This window comes from Mobula birostris, chromosome 23 (genome assembly GCF_030028105.1).
Source record: "Mobula birostris isolate sMobBir1 chromosome 23, sMobBir1.hap1, whole genome shotgun sequence".
Lineage (NCBI taxonomy): Eukaryota > Metazoa > Chordata > Chondrichthyes > Myliobatiformes > Myliobatidae > Mobula > Mobula birostris.
This window is the reverse complement of record NC_092392.1, coordinates 7,872,636-7,885,167: the sequence shown is the minus strand read 5'-3', so window position 1 is coordinate 7,885,167 and position 12,532 is coordinate 7,872,636. Positions and strand designations below refer to the sequence as shown.

Here is a 12,532-nt window from a genome sequence, read left to right as displayed (position 1 = left end):
ACAAAATTAATGGCCATAGATCAGGTTTTAGTTAATTCTATACTTCACAGCTGATCACATCCCTAAAAGTGGTGACACCAGTGGACAGGGTGGTGAAGAATCCATTTGTCATGCTTGCCTTCCTCAGGCAGGGCAATGAGTTGGAGAAACTGAGCAGGTTGGGCAGCACCTTATGGAGGGAAACAGGTGGTCAAGGTTTCGGGCTGACGTCTTTGTATGTAAACACAAAATAATCTGCAGCTGCTGGGGTCAAAGCAACACTCACAACACGCTGGAGGAACTCAGCAGGTCAGGCAGCATCCGTGGAAAAGATCGGTCGACGTTTCAGGCCGGAACCCTTCGTCAGGACACGTCGTGAGTCCTGATGAAGGGTTCCGGCCCGAAACGTCGACCGATCTTTTCCACGGATGCTGCCCGATCTGTCTTGGTATGTGTTGCTTCAGATTTCCACACTTGCGTCTCCAATGAGTACGGGATGTGGAATGTCATGTCACAATTCTACAAGTCATTGGTACGTACTCCAACACTTGGGAGTAGCGTGTGCAGTTTTGGTCACTCACCTATACGAAGAATGTTACTAAGCTGGAAGGGATGCAGAGAAAATTCATGAGGATGTTACTGAGACTGGAGGAGTAATTTATAAGGGCAGGCTGGATTAGCTGGGACCTTCTTCCCTTGAGCAAAGGAGGATGAGAAGTGACCTTAGAGAAGTATATAAGCTCATGAAGACATTTTCCCCCTCAGAATAGGAGAGTCTAAAACTAAAGGACTTAGATTTAAGTTAGAGGGGAAAGGACTTAAGGGGCAACTTTTCCATGCAGAGGGTGGATGGTACATGGAATGAAGCTGTAGAGGCAGGTACAGTTACAATGATTAAAAGGTAATTGGACAGGTCCATGGATAGAAAAGGGCTAAAGGGATATTGGCTAAATGCAGGCAAATGGGACTAGCTCAAATGCACATCTTAGATGGCATGGACAAGTTAGCCTGTTTCTGTGTGAATGACTGTCTAATATGTGGATACCACCCAGAATGTCGTCCGTAGAGGAATGGACATTCAGTTTCCCCTCTCTAAATGACTTAAAGAGAAAGCTACGGCAGTGTGAATGAGGCTGAACATTATAAGAGCACAGTGTAACATTCAGCTGAGGTGAATCTCATTATCAAATAACCTGCAATCATTATCTAGATTCCTACATTTAAAATGGCAAACTGGATCAGAGGGCTGGCTGGCACCCAGCTGGGAAGCATTGGCAAGTCAGTGCTTATAAAAGATGGTGGAAAAGCAAAATGTCTCAAATTGAAACTGAGATTCTCAGAAATATTTTTAACACCCACCTATTCAGTGAGAACGCCTTTAACTCTCAACACTGTGCCTTGTATATGTGGGAAGAAGTTGAGGAAAGAAGCTCTAAATTCAATAAGTTAGAAGCATTTCTACAGACTGTAAGATGTGGCTCCTAATTCAATTTCTGCAACCCAATCTTTCCCAAGAAGAAAGGCAGGGGAGAAAAGAAATGACTTAAACCAAATGAACCTACTTTAATTAACTATTTACTGTTATGACTTCAATTAAATATATAAATTAGTAAGTCCCTCAGGAGGTACACATTCATTATACTTGCAAATTATAAAAGAGAGTCTAATGGAATCAACTGAAGGTTGCTAGGGAACCAAATGCTCTTTAGTACAATGAGCATGCTGTAGGACAGTTGATAAGTGTCGCTTTGAAGATACAATGATATTCCCCAGTAGCTAGAAGCCTAATAATTTACAACACAATTTCAAAATACTGACTTCCAAATATGGCATTCAAAAACACTCTTCCCTCATCACCATATTGTTGAAAACATGACCATTCACACTATGCCCTCCATATAGTCCTTCTTTTCTTGTGTCCTAGAGTGGAATTGGAATTTATTTTCCTTTTACAATCTGGAGATTTTTATAGCCTGATGTGTGACAGTATCTAATTACCAACAGCAAAAAATGGTGAAAGTAAAGGCCAGCGTTGATAAGGGAAAGTAAGCAGGTGGATTTGAAAGTAATATGTTTCCTCACTGCTATTTATACTTCACAGGAATGCAGCATTTTGAAAGAACCTGGCTTCTCTGCTCTAAGATAATAGGATGGGCAATAATTGCTGACCTTATCAGTGGTGGTCACATTCCATAAATGAATTAAAAAAGAGAAAGTCCTTTTTTAAACAAAAAAAATTAATAATGTTGATTTGATAATGGAACCAGTATCTAGTTCCAATTAACTGCCCACTTCCAGTGATTCCTCGTTGGTTTACGTCAAGAGATGTTAGCACAAGAAGCTCTGTTCTCCCATCAGAATCAAACAGAAGATTAAAGCTTCCTCTACCCTAGTTTCTAGAATTAATCAAGATTTGGTGCACAACAGAAGAAATGAATACTGGAAGACAATGGAAGAAATGGCTATTGTTCAAAAAAACAAAAGTATCTTGCAGTATTGAACACATCTTTGAAAAAAAAAGAGGAAAATTTTCAAGGCTGTTGTCACTGGGGAGGAAATCTTTAGTCTGCAGGAATATATGGGTGGTCGCCATTTGGGCAGAAAATGGCAAATGAAATTAAATCTAGCACAGTGGGAAGTAATGAATTTGCAGAGATTCCAAAGAGCAAGGGAATTACACAAAGAAAGGAGGATATTGATTGATGTGGACAATTTGAGACCTGAACCTCACAGATCCTTAAAGGTGACAGGGCAGGTTAATAAAACTATTGAAAGGGCAAACAGGATGTTTTGTTTTAGCAAAGGGTAGAATATCATTCTGGAAACATATACTCAGTGGCACCTGTATTAGGTACACCTCTTGAGCTGTTCATTAAAGCAAATATCTCATCAGCTAATCATGTGGCAGCAACTCAGTGTATATTCTGTGCTTTTCACTCAATTTTTCTCTTTTTTTGAGAGGAGGTGGAGGATTTGGTGGGGGATCAATGGTCCTGTTTCATATTTGTTCGTTTTTTATTGTGTGGGGGAGAGGGATTTGGAGGGAGGATTGATGATCATGTCGCCATTCTTTTCCTTCTTGGTTTTGTGGCTATCTGGAGAAGAAGAATTTCAGAGTTGTATACTTTCATAATAAATGAACCTTTGAACCTTAGAACCTTAAAAGCATGCAGGCGTAGTTAAGGGGTTCAATTACTGTTCAGACCAAACAGTAGAATTGAGAAGAAATGTGATCTAAGTGACTTTGACCATGGAATGATTGTTGATACCAAACGAGGTGGTTTCAAGCACAACGGTATCTAGAATTTACAGGGAATGGTCTGAAAACAAAAAAAAAAAAATCCAATGAGCAGCTGCTCTATGGGAAAGAAATTGTTGGTTAAGAGAATAGCCAGATTGATTCAAACTGACAGGAAGGCGACAGTAACTCAAATAACCATGCATGACAATAGTGGTGTGCATAAGAGCTTCTCTGAATGCACAAGTTGAACTCTGAAGTGGATGGTCTACAACAGCAGAAGACCACACCAGAACCCACTCCTGTACGTAATAAAGTGGCCACTGAGTGTATATAAGAATAGACCATAGTTGAATACTGAATACAGTTCTAGTCATCGTATTGTAGGAAAGATACACTTGGAGCAGAGAGGGTACAGGGAAGTTTGATAGGACAGCAAAATCGTAGTTTTGAGGAAAGGTTGGGTGAGTCAGGGCTATTTTCAAATGGTAAAGGTTGAGGTATGGCTTAGTTGAGGTGTATAAAATTATGGGGCTTAGAAAAAGTCAACAGAAAGGACCTAGATCCAGAGCAGAGAGTCAAAAACCCCTTACCCTAAAAGACAGATTTATAATAGTTCATAGAAGGATTAGTGCGGAGGTGGGGAAAAACCCATTTCACCCAGAGACAGCCCAAAAGGATGATGGAGGTTGGAACAATCATCACACTTAAACAGAACTAGGATGCGTACTTGAGGAGCTATGATCTTCAGACTTATGGGCCTTATATATAAAGGTAAGTTTCAAGTGAGTAGCTCCTTTGTCAACTAGTACAGATACAGTAGGCCAAATGGCCTTCATCTAGGTCGTAAATTTCCTCTGATCCTATTAGTGATTTAATTAATGTGTTTCTGGTTGAGTGAAAGATGTTGAATATGACACAGGTAAATACAGTTTTCTCTCACTGTACGTGGAAAGTTCATTGGAACCTTTGCCTAAGGTGTAACTAAATATTCATCATTTGAACAAAGACTCACAACGAAAACCTAAAGAAATGTAGCGGCTAGAAGTCTAAAACAGAAATAGAAAATGTTGGAAACACTCAACAAGGGTTTTTCAATCTGAAACTTTAACTGTTTCTCTTTCAACAGATCGTACCTGACCTTCTCAATATTCTCAGCATTTTGTTTCAATTTCAACTCCAACAACAATCTTTAAAACTTTTCTTTGCCTATGTTGAAGATAATGGGTATTAATACTAATCATGAGTGTTGAGAGCAATACGAAGTTATGGTTAAGAATATCAGATAACCAGCTTATTTTACAACACTAAAGGATATTTAAATTTATATTCTTTACAGAGTAACAGTACTAACATTGATAATTTATACAGATCAACCAGTAATTATTATGTAACGTCAGGCTGTGGATTTAACTCTGCATGGACAGCCCCAAACCCAGCTGCGAAAGGAGGAGGGTTGGGCATGGGGTGAGTGATCCCATCCTGTAAAAATACAGCTTTGCAGCAATGCCAACAGAAGCTCCAAGGGCCCCTTGGGAGAGGAAGGATCTTCGAAAGACACCTTGAAAGACTAAAGGACTGGCCCAGAACAGAGAACTCTGGCAAGCTACTGTTGGTGGCCTATGTCCTAGTAGAGCTGATGGGCTTAAGAAGAAGGTGGCTGTGATTTATTCTACACCTCTATCGTGGGATTATAGCAATCGTAAAATGTACACATCATGAAATATGAAAATATAAATCTTGTACATGTTGAAAAGAGTTATTCTTTTGCAGTTTTACTTACATCCTGTGGCACCTGAATATATGCAAATGAATATTCTGTGGCCTGAGGTGGCAGGACCCTTGTGCTGAACGCAGGTGGCAAAACACCTAGACGTGTAGATGCCACATTCTCTCTCTGCAGGAAAGAACAACAATTAGCACATTTCACACTGAAGTGAATACAACAACAGCTTGTTTATATAGCACCTTCAATATAGTGTTCACAGGAGCTTTATTAGACAAAATTTGACACTGGGATGCACATTAGGACGCAAATTTGGGCGATGAGGTTGATTTTACTCAGTATCTTGAAAATAGAATTGAAGAAACAGAGTTCTGAGGAGGAAGTTCTATAGCTTTGTGATTGAGCAGCAAAAAGTTATAGCCACCAATAACACTGTGAGAGAAATCAAGGATGCACAAGAAACTAGAATCAGAATATGCAGAGGGTTCTCAGTACTCTTTTGGATTAAATGCTATTTGGCATTTTTCTGCCCGATTGGCCATATCATCCATTATCTTCCTGCATTCTAAAGATTTCCCCCTTGGTAACGAAGAGATTTTTACCTCATAGAAAGGGCCAATTGAGAGATAGATTTGCCTGTATGGACGGGGAAATATTTCTCTTCTACACAAGCAGATCTGTTCTTGGATGGAGCCAATATAGGTCAGCAACTCTGGGATGATGTTTAAACATGATTTGGTCTAATGTTGGGCAGGGAGAAGTTTATTAAGGCGGTTGGTTGTAAGCCCATTCGAGACAACGTTTAACAGTTTTAAGAGTAGTGTATACATTTAAATGTTGTAACAACTTTTAAACGTAACTGAAGTATTATTTATCAACAGTCTTTCAACAGTAATGCCTTTAAGATCATATAACACATATTTCTAGATGCTCCAAGCCTTCCGTTCCTCCTCCCATCATCTTTCCTCTTTAAGGGTGAGTATTTAATTGGATCATGGTGTAAGCCCTCCAAGAGGGCCAGGTGCTATATAAATGCTGGCCCCTCAAAGAGGACTGACTGGTGCATGCAATCTTGACTTCCCCTTTCTGAAGTCCACAGTCAATTCCTTATTCTTGCTGATATTGAGTGCGAAGTTGCTGTTGCAACACCACTCAACCTGTTGGCCTATCTCATTCTCGTCTGCGTCCTCATTACCATCTGAGATTTTACCAATAACTGTGGTGTCATCTGCAAATTTATAAATGGCATTTGAGCTGTGCTTAGCCACACAGTAGTGAATACAGAATAGAGCAGTGGGCTAAACACACAACTTTGAAGTACACCTGTGTTTGTTTTATTCAGTGATAGCGTGGATTAGGCCCTTCTTGCCCTTTGAACTACACTGCCGCAGCAAACCCACGCATTAGGGTTGAGAGAGTAGAATTAGGTGAGTGCGTGGAACGGGCTGTCGGTGACGGTGGTGGAGGCAGATACAGCAGGGTCTCTTAAGAGACTCGTGGATAGGTACATGGAGCTTAGAAAAATAGAGGGCTATGGGTAACCCTAGGTAATTTCTAAAGTAAGTACATGCTTGGCACAGCATTGTGGGCCGAAGGGCCTGTATTGTGCTGTTGGTTTTCTATCTTTCTAAACCCCATGAACCCCAATTGAACCCTAACCTAGTCATAGTACAATTTACAATGACCAATTAACCGACCCAATATGCCTTTGGACTGTGGGAGGAAATCAGAGCACCTGGGAAAAACTCTCACATTCCACGGGGAGCAGGTACAGACACTCTTTACAGACAGTGCTAGAACTGAACTCTGATGCTCCCAGGCTGTAGTAGTGTTGTGCTAAACGTTACATTACAGTGTCGATTGTCAGTGAGGAGAGGGTGTTATAAATGATATAATCAGGAAACGGAAATCAGGCTGCATTCAACCACCGATCAAATATCAAGATACTGTTAGAACATTTTAATCTGAGTTAGCGTTAAAAGGATTCTTAGCTTAGTTAGAACCACTGAATAAATTAGAAGTATCCCAAATAGAGAACGAACAAAGAAGTTTCAGAAAACTATTTGAAGTGAGATTGCCTTTGGATTAAATTCTGTATTAAAACTGACATTTGTGGTTCAAAGACAGTTTCTGCAAAACCACAAATTTTGGGAAATTGAAAGGAGGATTGAGGTTCAGATGCTCTCTTCCTGAGATCAGCAACTATACCATGAGCTCTCCTGCAGTCTCTGCAGCATCAAAGACATTGCCTTTGAATACCACCTACTAATCTAATCATTAGAAATCTGAGGCTAGAACTCCTGTTTTTTGGCATTTCATTTTTATTCATTTCAGAGATTAATTTTGTTTCCTGTCAGTGTCCATTAAAATTCTGTTAGTGAAGTCAGTAAGATGCATATACCTACATATTTTACAAACACAACAAAGTTGAAGTAACAACTCATGTACATTCAAATTAATATTGGATTATTAAAATAAGATTAATTGATGTTTGTCTTATAAAATGCTTACTTAAAATGAAAAATTAATGATAATTGTTTGTATAACGCTCCAGGATTAATAATAAAATCCTCTACCCTATTAACAGAAGCAATTAGGGCTGTTCCTTACCACCACGTCTAACAAATGGAAGGGGTCTTCTAGGTACATGGCTCTAAAATCATGATAGCTGCAATTCAAACCATGAACTTCAAATTATAGCTTCTGTGGCCACATGAATGCAAAATTTGTTAATATCCTGAAAGGTGTTCCTCAAGCTGTTGCTATAGAGAGGAAATTGTACACTTGAAATTTTTTTCTGCTGGTCGTTAAAGTATTCCTTCCTTCCGTTCCCCCCCCCAACATTTAATCACAGAATACAAAAAAAATTACTGAAGATTATATCTTCAAGTATCTCAGGGCTTTCATCAAGGGCAATGTTTTTGATAATAATTAATCACCTTGCTAGAAAGACATTACAAATCATTTTCAAAAACCTCTTGGAAGTACTTGCTGTAGAGCTGGTGAGCATGTGGCAGAGTTGTCGCCGCAGGGGCTCTCCTGCAAAACAACTTACCAAGAGATCCATCTGGTGATTCAATGTGGCTTCAGTCTGCACAACTGCCTGAACAAAATGCTGCTCTCCTCTTTCTGCTTCCTTTGCAGTTTAGTTAATGCTGATGTTAGTGACAGCTGTACTGCTCCAGAATTTGAAATTGCATTTCTTTCATTTTATTTTGAAACACTATATAGTGCTTGAAACCTGACAGATTAATTTGCCAGTTAACAACAGAAATAACTCTATGGCATTTACTAATTAGGTTATCAAAATCAAGATTTCTTCATCAAAATCTTTGCTTTTCTTTCACCTATCGGACACTTAATTCCTTTTGTACACTATTCCCACTCTCTGATTTTTCCCCACTGCTGTCACGCTACTGGCCAGCTCAAATGGGACTACTCAGTGATTTGAAAGTCATATTTTGCTGTTGCTCCTTTTCACACCCTCAGGCAACATTTTTTTTTGCCATTTCTGTAGCATTTGGCTGTTCTTTATGAGGCTGAGTTTCTAGCTTGACGCTTATCCCAGCACAGATGGAAAGTTTATGGCTGCCTGTAAGGAGACAAATCTCAAGATTGTATAATGTATACATGCTTTGATAATAAATATGAGTCATACAGTCATGGAGAAGTACAGCACAGAAACAGGCCCCTCAGCCCAACTAGTACATGCTGAAAACATTTAAACTGCTTACTTCCATCAACCTGTACCAGACCATAGCCCTTCATACCCTACCATCTATGTACCTATCCAAACTTCCCTTAAATGTTGAAATTGAGCTCACAAGCACTACTTGTGTCGGTGGTTCATTCCACACTCTCAAGATCCCCTGAGTGAAGACACTTTTCCTCATTTCCCCTTAAACTTTTCACCTTTCGCCCTTAACCCATGACCTCTGATTGTAGTCTCACCCAATCTCAGTGGAAAAAGCCTGCTTACATTTACCCTGTCTAAACCCTTCATAATTTTGTATACCTCTATCAAATCTCCTCTCAATCTTCTGTATTCCAAGGAATACAGTCCTAACCTATCAAAAACTTTCCTTATAACTCAAGTCCTCCAGACCAGGCACCAATCTTGTAAATTTTCTCTGTACTTTGAACTTTGATCGTAAAAAAGGAGCGTGAACCAACAGAAAATCAGGTCCTAAAGCTTTTGATACATCAATGGCCAAAATGTATCACACTCAACTTCCTTTCATTTTCATGCCTCAAAATTGTGCCTTCTGAAAATCAGCAATGTTCAAAAGCTAAGAGATGTTTGGACAATGTGAACAAAATGCAAACTTAGTAAGCATGTAAGCAAAACAGTAATTAGGAAAAAGATTCAGTTTAAAAGAAAGCCTCTCATGGACTGTCAGTATGAAGGAAACGTTATTCAGCATTACTGCTAATTACAATCTAATTCTTTGCCCATTCCTGGCTTTGCTTCTCTCAGTTTCTCAGCAGGTGAGATACAAATTGATGAGGGCAAGTGATACAAGTTGAAACCAGCACTTATTGCAAGGAATGGGAGCAGGTTAACAGCAATTCATGGCTGAGGAAGAACTCAATTGTCTCCCAAATCTCATTTAAATGACATAAGCAAAATATATTTAAAGACCCATTAAATTTATCACATAAAAGAAAAGTGGGCTGCCACTTCAACACATGGTGCCCAGCTTCAAACTAACAAAAAACAGAAATGAGTAAGCTTAAAAAGAACTCCATCTAGTCACATTTCGACTTCTGAACCTGGATGAGTGACAGCCCCTTCCATTTGACGTAAATTCAGAAAGCTGTGTGCAGAGACCCCAGAGCTGAAGAGGGTTTCCTTTGCTGCAACATGGAACCACTTGAGAGCTATAGAGAAGATTTGTCAAAGCAGAGGCAATCTGTGCATCGGGCACTGATGCAAGACTCCCAACAGTTGCTACAGAGCAACCTGAAGACATATCACTAATTGCTTGCCTTAAGAAAACCATTTTTTTTTGGGCAGAGGACTAAGTGCATGGAGCAGGAGATTACTGCCAAGAGTCTTGAAAGCATTCAATCTTTGCCATGCGAAACAGATGGCAACTGGATCAAATGCCTGGGTATCCCTAGCACCTGAGTCTGGAGCCAGCTGCAGTAAAAATGGTGTGCCAGCTAGCAAATCAGGCTGAATAGATGGTGATAGCAAACAGTAGCTTGTATTTACATAGTGACTTCCATGAACCCAAAACACAGTAAAGTTTGTGAAGTGTTAATGTTCTAATGTGGAAAATGTGGCAGTTATTTTGCACATAGGGTTTCACAAATGACCAAATATCTGTTCTGGACTGGGGCTTCAGATTCAATGTTGCCAGCATAATTTCTGACTTCTCTATCTTTCTGATATTTTTTACTTCTTGCAATTATGAGGGATAAGTGAAAGGAAAACCTCAGAGGTTTCAGTTTAACACAAATTGAAAGGTAGCTTCTCTAAAAGTGCAGCCCGTCCTCAGTTTCTATTCTGCAGCATCAGCTGGATACCACACTTACCATGTGTGCTTAGTTCTTATTTATTCCACTACTATTGCTATAGGTTTTCTTTAAGTGGCACCTTTTCCTGTCAATAGACTAAAATATCAGTGCAAAGAATTGTACAATTTCAGATCTTTGAGAATCAGCTTTGCTCCAATACTTTGAAGAGGAACACAACTGAGAGCTTCCTAAACTCTGTTCAAAATGTATTAAATCTCTTCATCAACTTTAGCATTTGCACAATGGTTGGGGAATAGTATACACAAGTAGAATTATAACAAATGTTCTTGTGCAATCTTCCCCAAGACCTTGATATGGTCTATTTATTGTGGTTGTGGAAATATTAAAGTATTATTATTTAGGATATTCTTATATTATTTTTATGTTTGCAATTTATTCCATTGTAAAGCACTTAGACCTACATTGTTTGTATGAAAAGTGGTCTATAAATAAGTTATTACCATTATTACAGTATACACCACAGAAGATAGCTATCCAGCCCATTGTGCCTATTCTATATTTAAGATAATCTATATTTATACAGATATTTTATATTTAACAAAACTATATTTAAGATGCAAGGCTCCATAATTTGTTACCACATTGCATATTTCAACAAAATTCCTTGATAGTTTCTCTACAATTTTCATCCCATATCCTCATCATCCTTGTGACTTTGACTAATAATAGCAAATTTGGAAACAATTAGAGACAACATTGAAACATAAAGGCACAGTCATTCAGAATGAAAGTGCATATCAGCTACAAATGACAGGAGGAAGACGAAATCACAGATTTGCTGATGATACAAAGATTGGAGGTGTAGTAGACAGTGAGGAAGGTTTTCAGAGCCTGCAGAGGGACTTGGACCAGCTGGAAAAATGGGCTGAAAAATGGCAGATGGAGTTTAATACAGACAAGTGTGAGGTATTGCACGTTGGAAGGACAAACTAAGGTAGAACATACAGGGTTAATGGTAAGGCACTGAGGAGTGCAGTGGAACAGAGGGATCTGGGAATACAGATACAAAATTCCCTAAAAGTAGCATCACAGGTAGATAGGGTTGTAAAGAGAGCGCTTGGTACATTGGCCTTTATTAATCAAAGTATTGAGTATAAGAGCTGGAATGTTATGATGAGGTTGTATAAGGCATTGGTGAGGCCAAATCTGGAGTATTGTATTCAAATTTGCTAACCAAATTACAGGAAGGATATAAATAAGGTTGAAAGAGTGCAGAGAAGGTTTACAAGGATGTTGCCGGGACTTGAGAAACTCAGTTACAGAGAAAGGTTGAATAGGTTAGGACTTTATTCCCTGGAGCGTAGAAGAATGAGGGGAGATTTGATAGAGGTATATAAAATTATGATGGGTATAGATAGAGTGAATGCAAGCAGGCTTTTTCCACTGAGGCAAGGGGAGAAAAAAACCAGAGGATATGGGTTAAGGGTGAGGGGGGAAAAGTTTAAAGGGAACATTAGGGGGGGCTTCTTCACACAGAGAGTGGTGGGAGTATGGAATGAGCTGCCAGACGAGGTGGTAAATGCGGGTTCTTTTTTAACATTTAAGAATAAATTGGACAGATACATGGATGGGAGGTGTATGGGGGGATATGGTCCGTGTGCAGGTCAGTGGGACTAGGCAGAAAATGGTTTGGCACAGCCAAGAAGGGCCAAAAGGCTTGTTTCTGTGCCGTGGTTTCTATGCTGGTGAAAGGACACAGCTCCAATCAGCTCTAAGTCACAACTCTGTTGCTGCATGTTTAGTTTATCATGTGGAAAGATTTATAAGCCATCTGCAAGGTTTTGAACGTTTTAGAGTGGTAGAGGGGGAAAAAAATCAATATACTGTGCATACAGATCTCTGAGAATAACTTTTGGTTCCTTTCTTCACTCAAGCTGGCTTATGAGAGATTAAGTGCACAGCCAGAGCTATTTTCTTTTTGCCCAGGCATTGTGTGAAAAATTAATTTTGGAGATAACAGTAAGGCCTTATTTGTTGCCATCTCTAGTTCACATGGTATGGTAGAGATGGACCTATTTGAACTGCTACAGTCCTTGAGCTGAAGG

The 12,532-nt window shown here is 39.4% G+C and overlaps 1 protein-coding gene across 1 annotated transcript in view; it reads right to left on the bottom strand.

Annotated features, from left to right (window-relative positions):
• snd1 (staphylococcal nuclease and tudor domain containing 1) overlaps positions 1 to 12,532 on the bottom strand; it is a 919,733-nt gene that overhangs the window by 68,876 nt on the left and 838,325 nt on the right. The window contains exon 21 of the mRNA XM_072241822.1: positions 5,001 to 5,114. Within this exon, the coding sequence (XP_072097923.1) occupies positions 5,001 to 5,114 (114 nt within the window). The remainder of the gene's footprint in view (positions 1 to 5,000; positions 5,115 to 12,532) is intronic.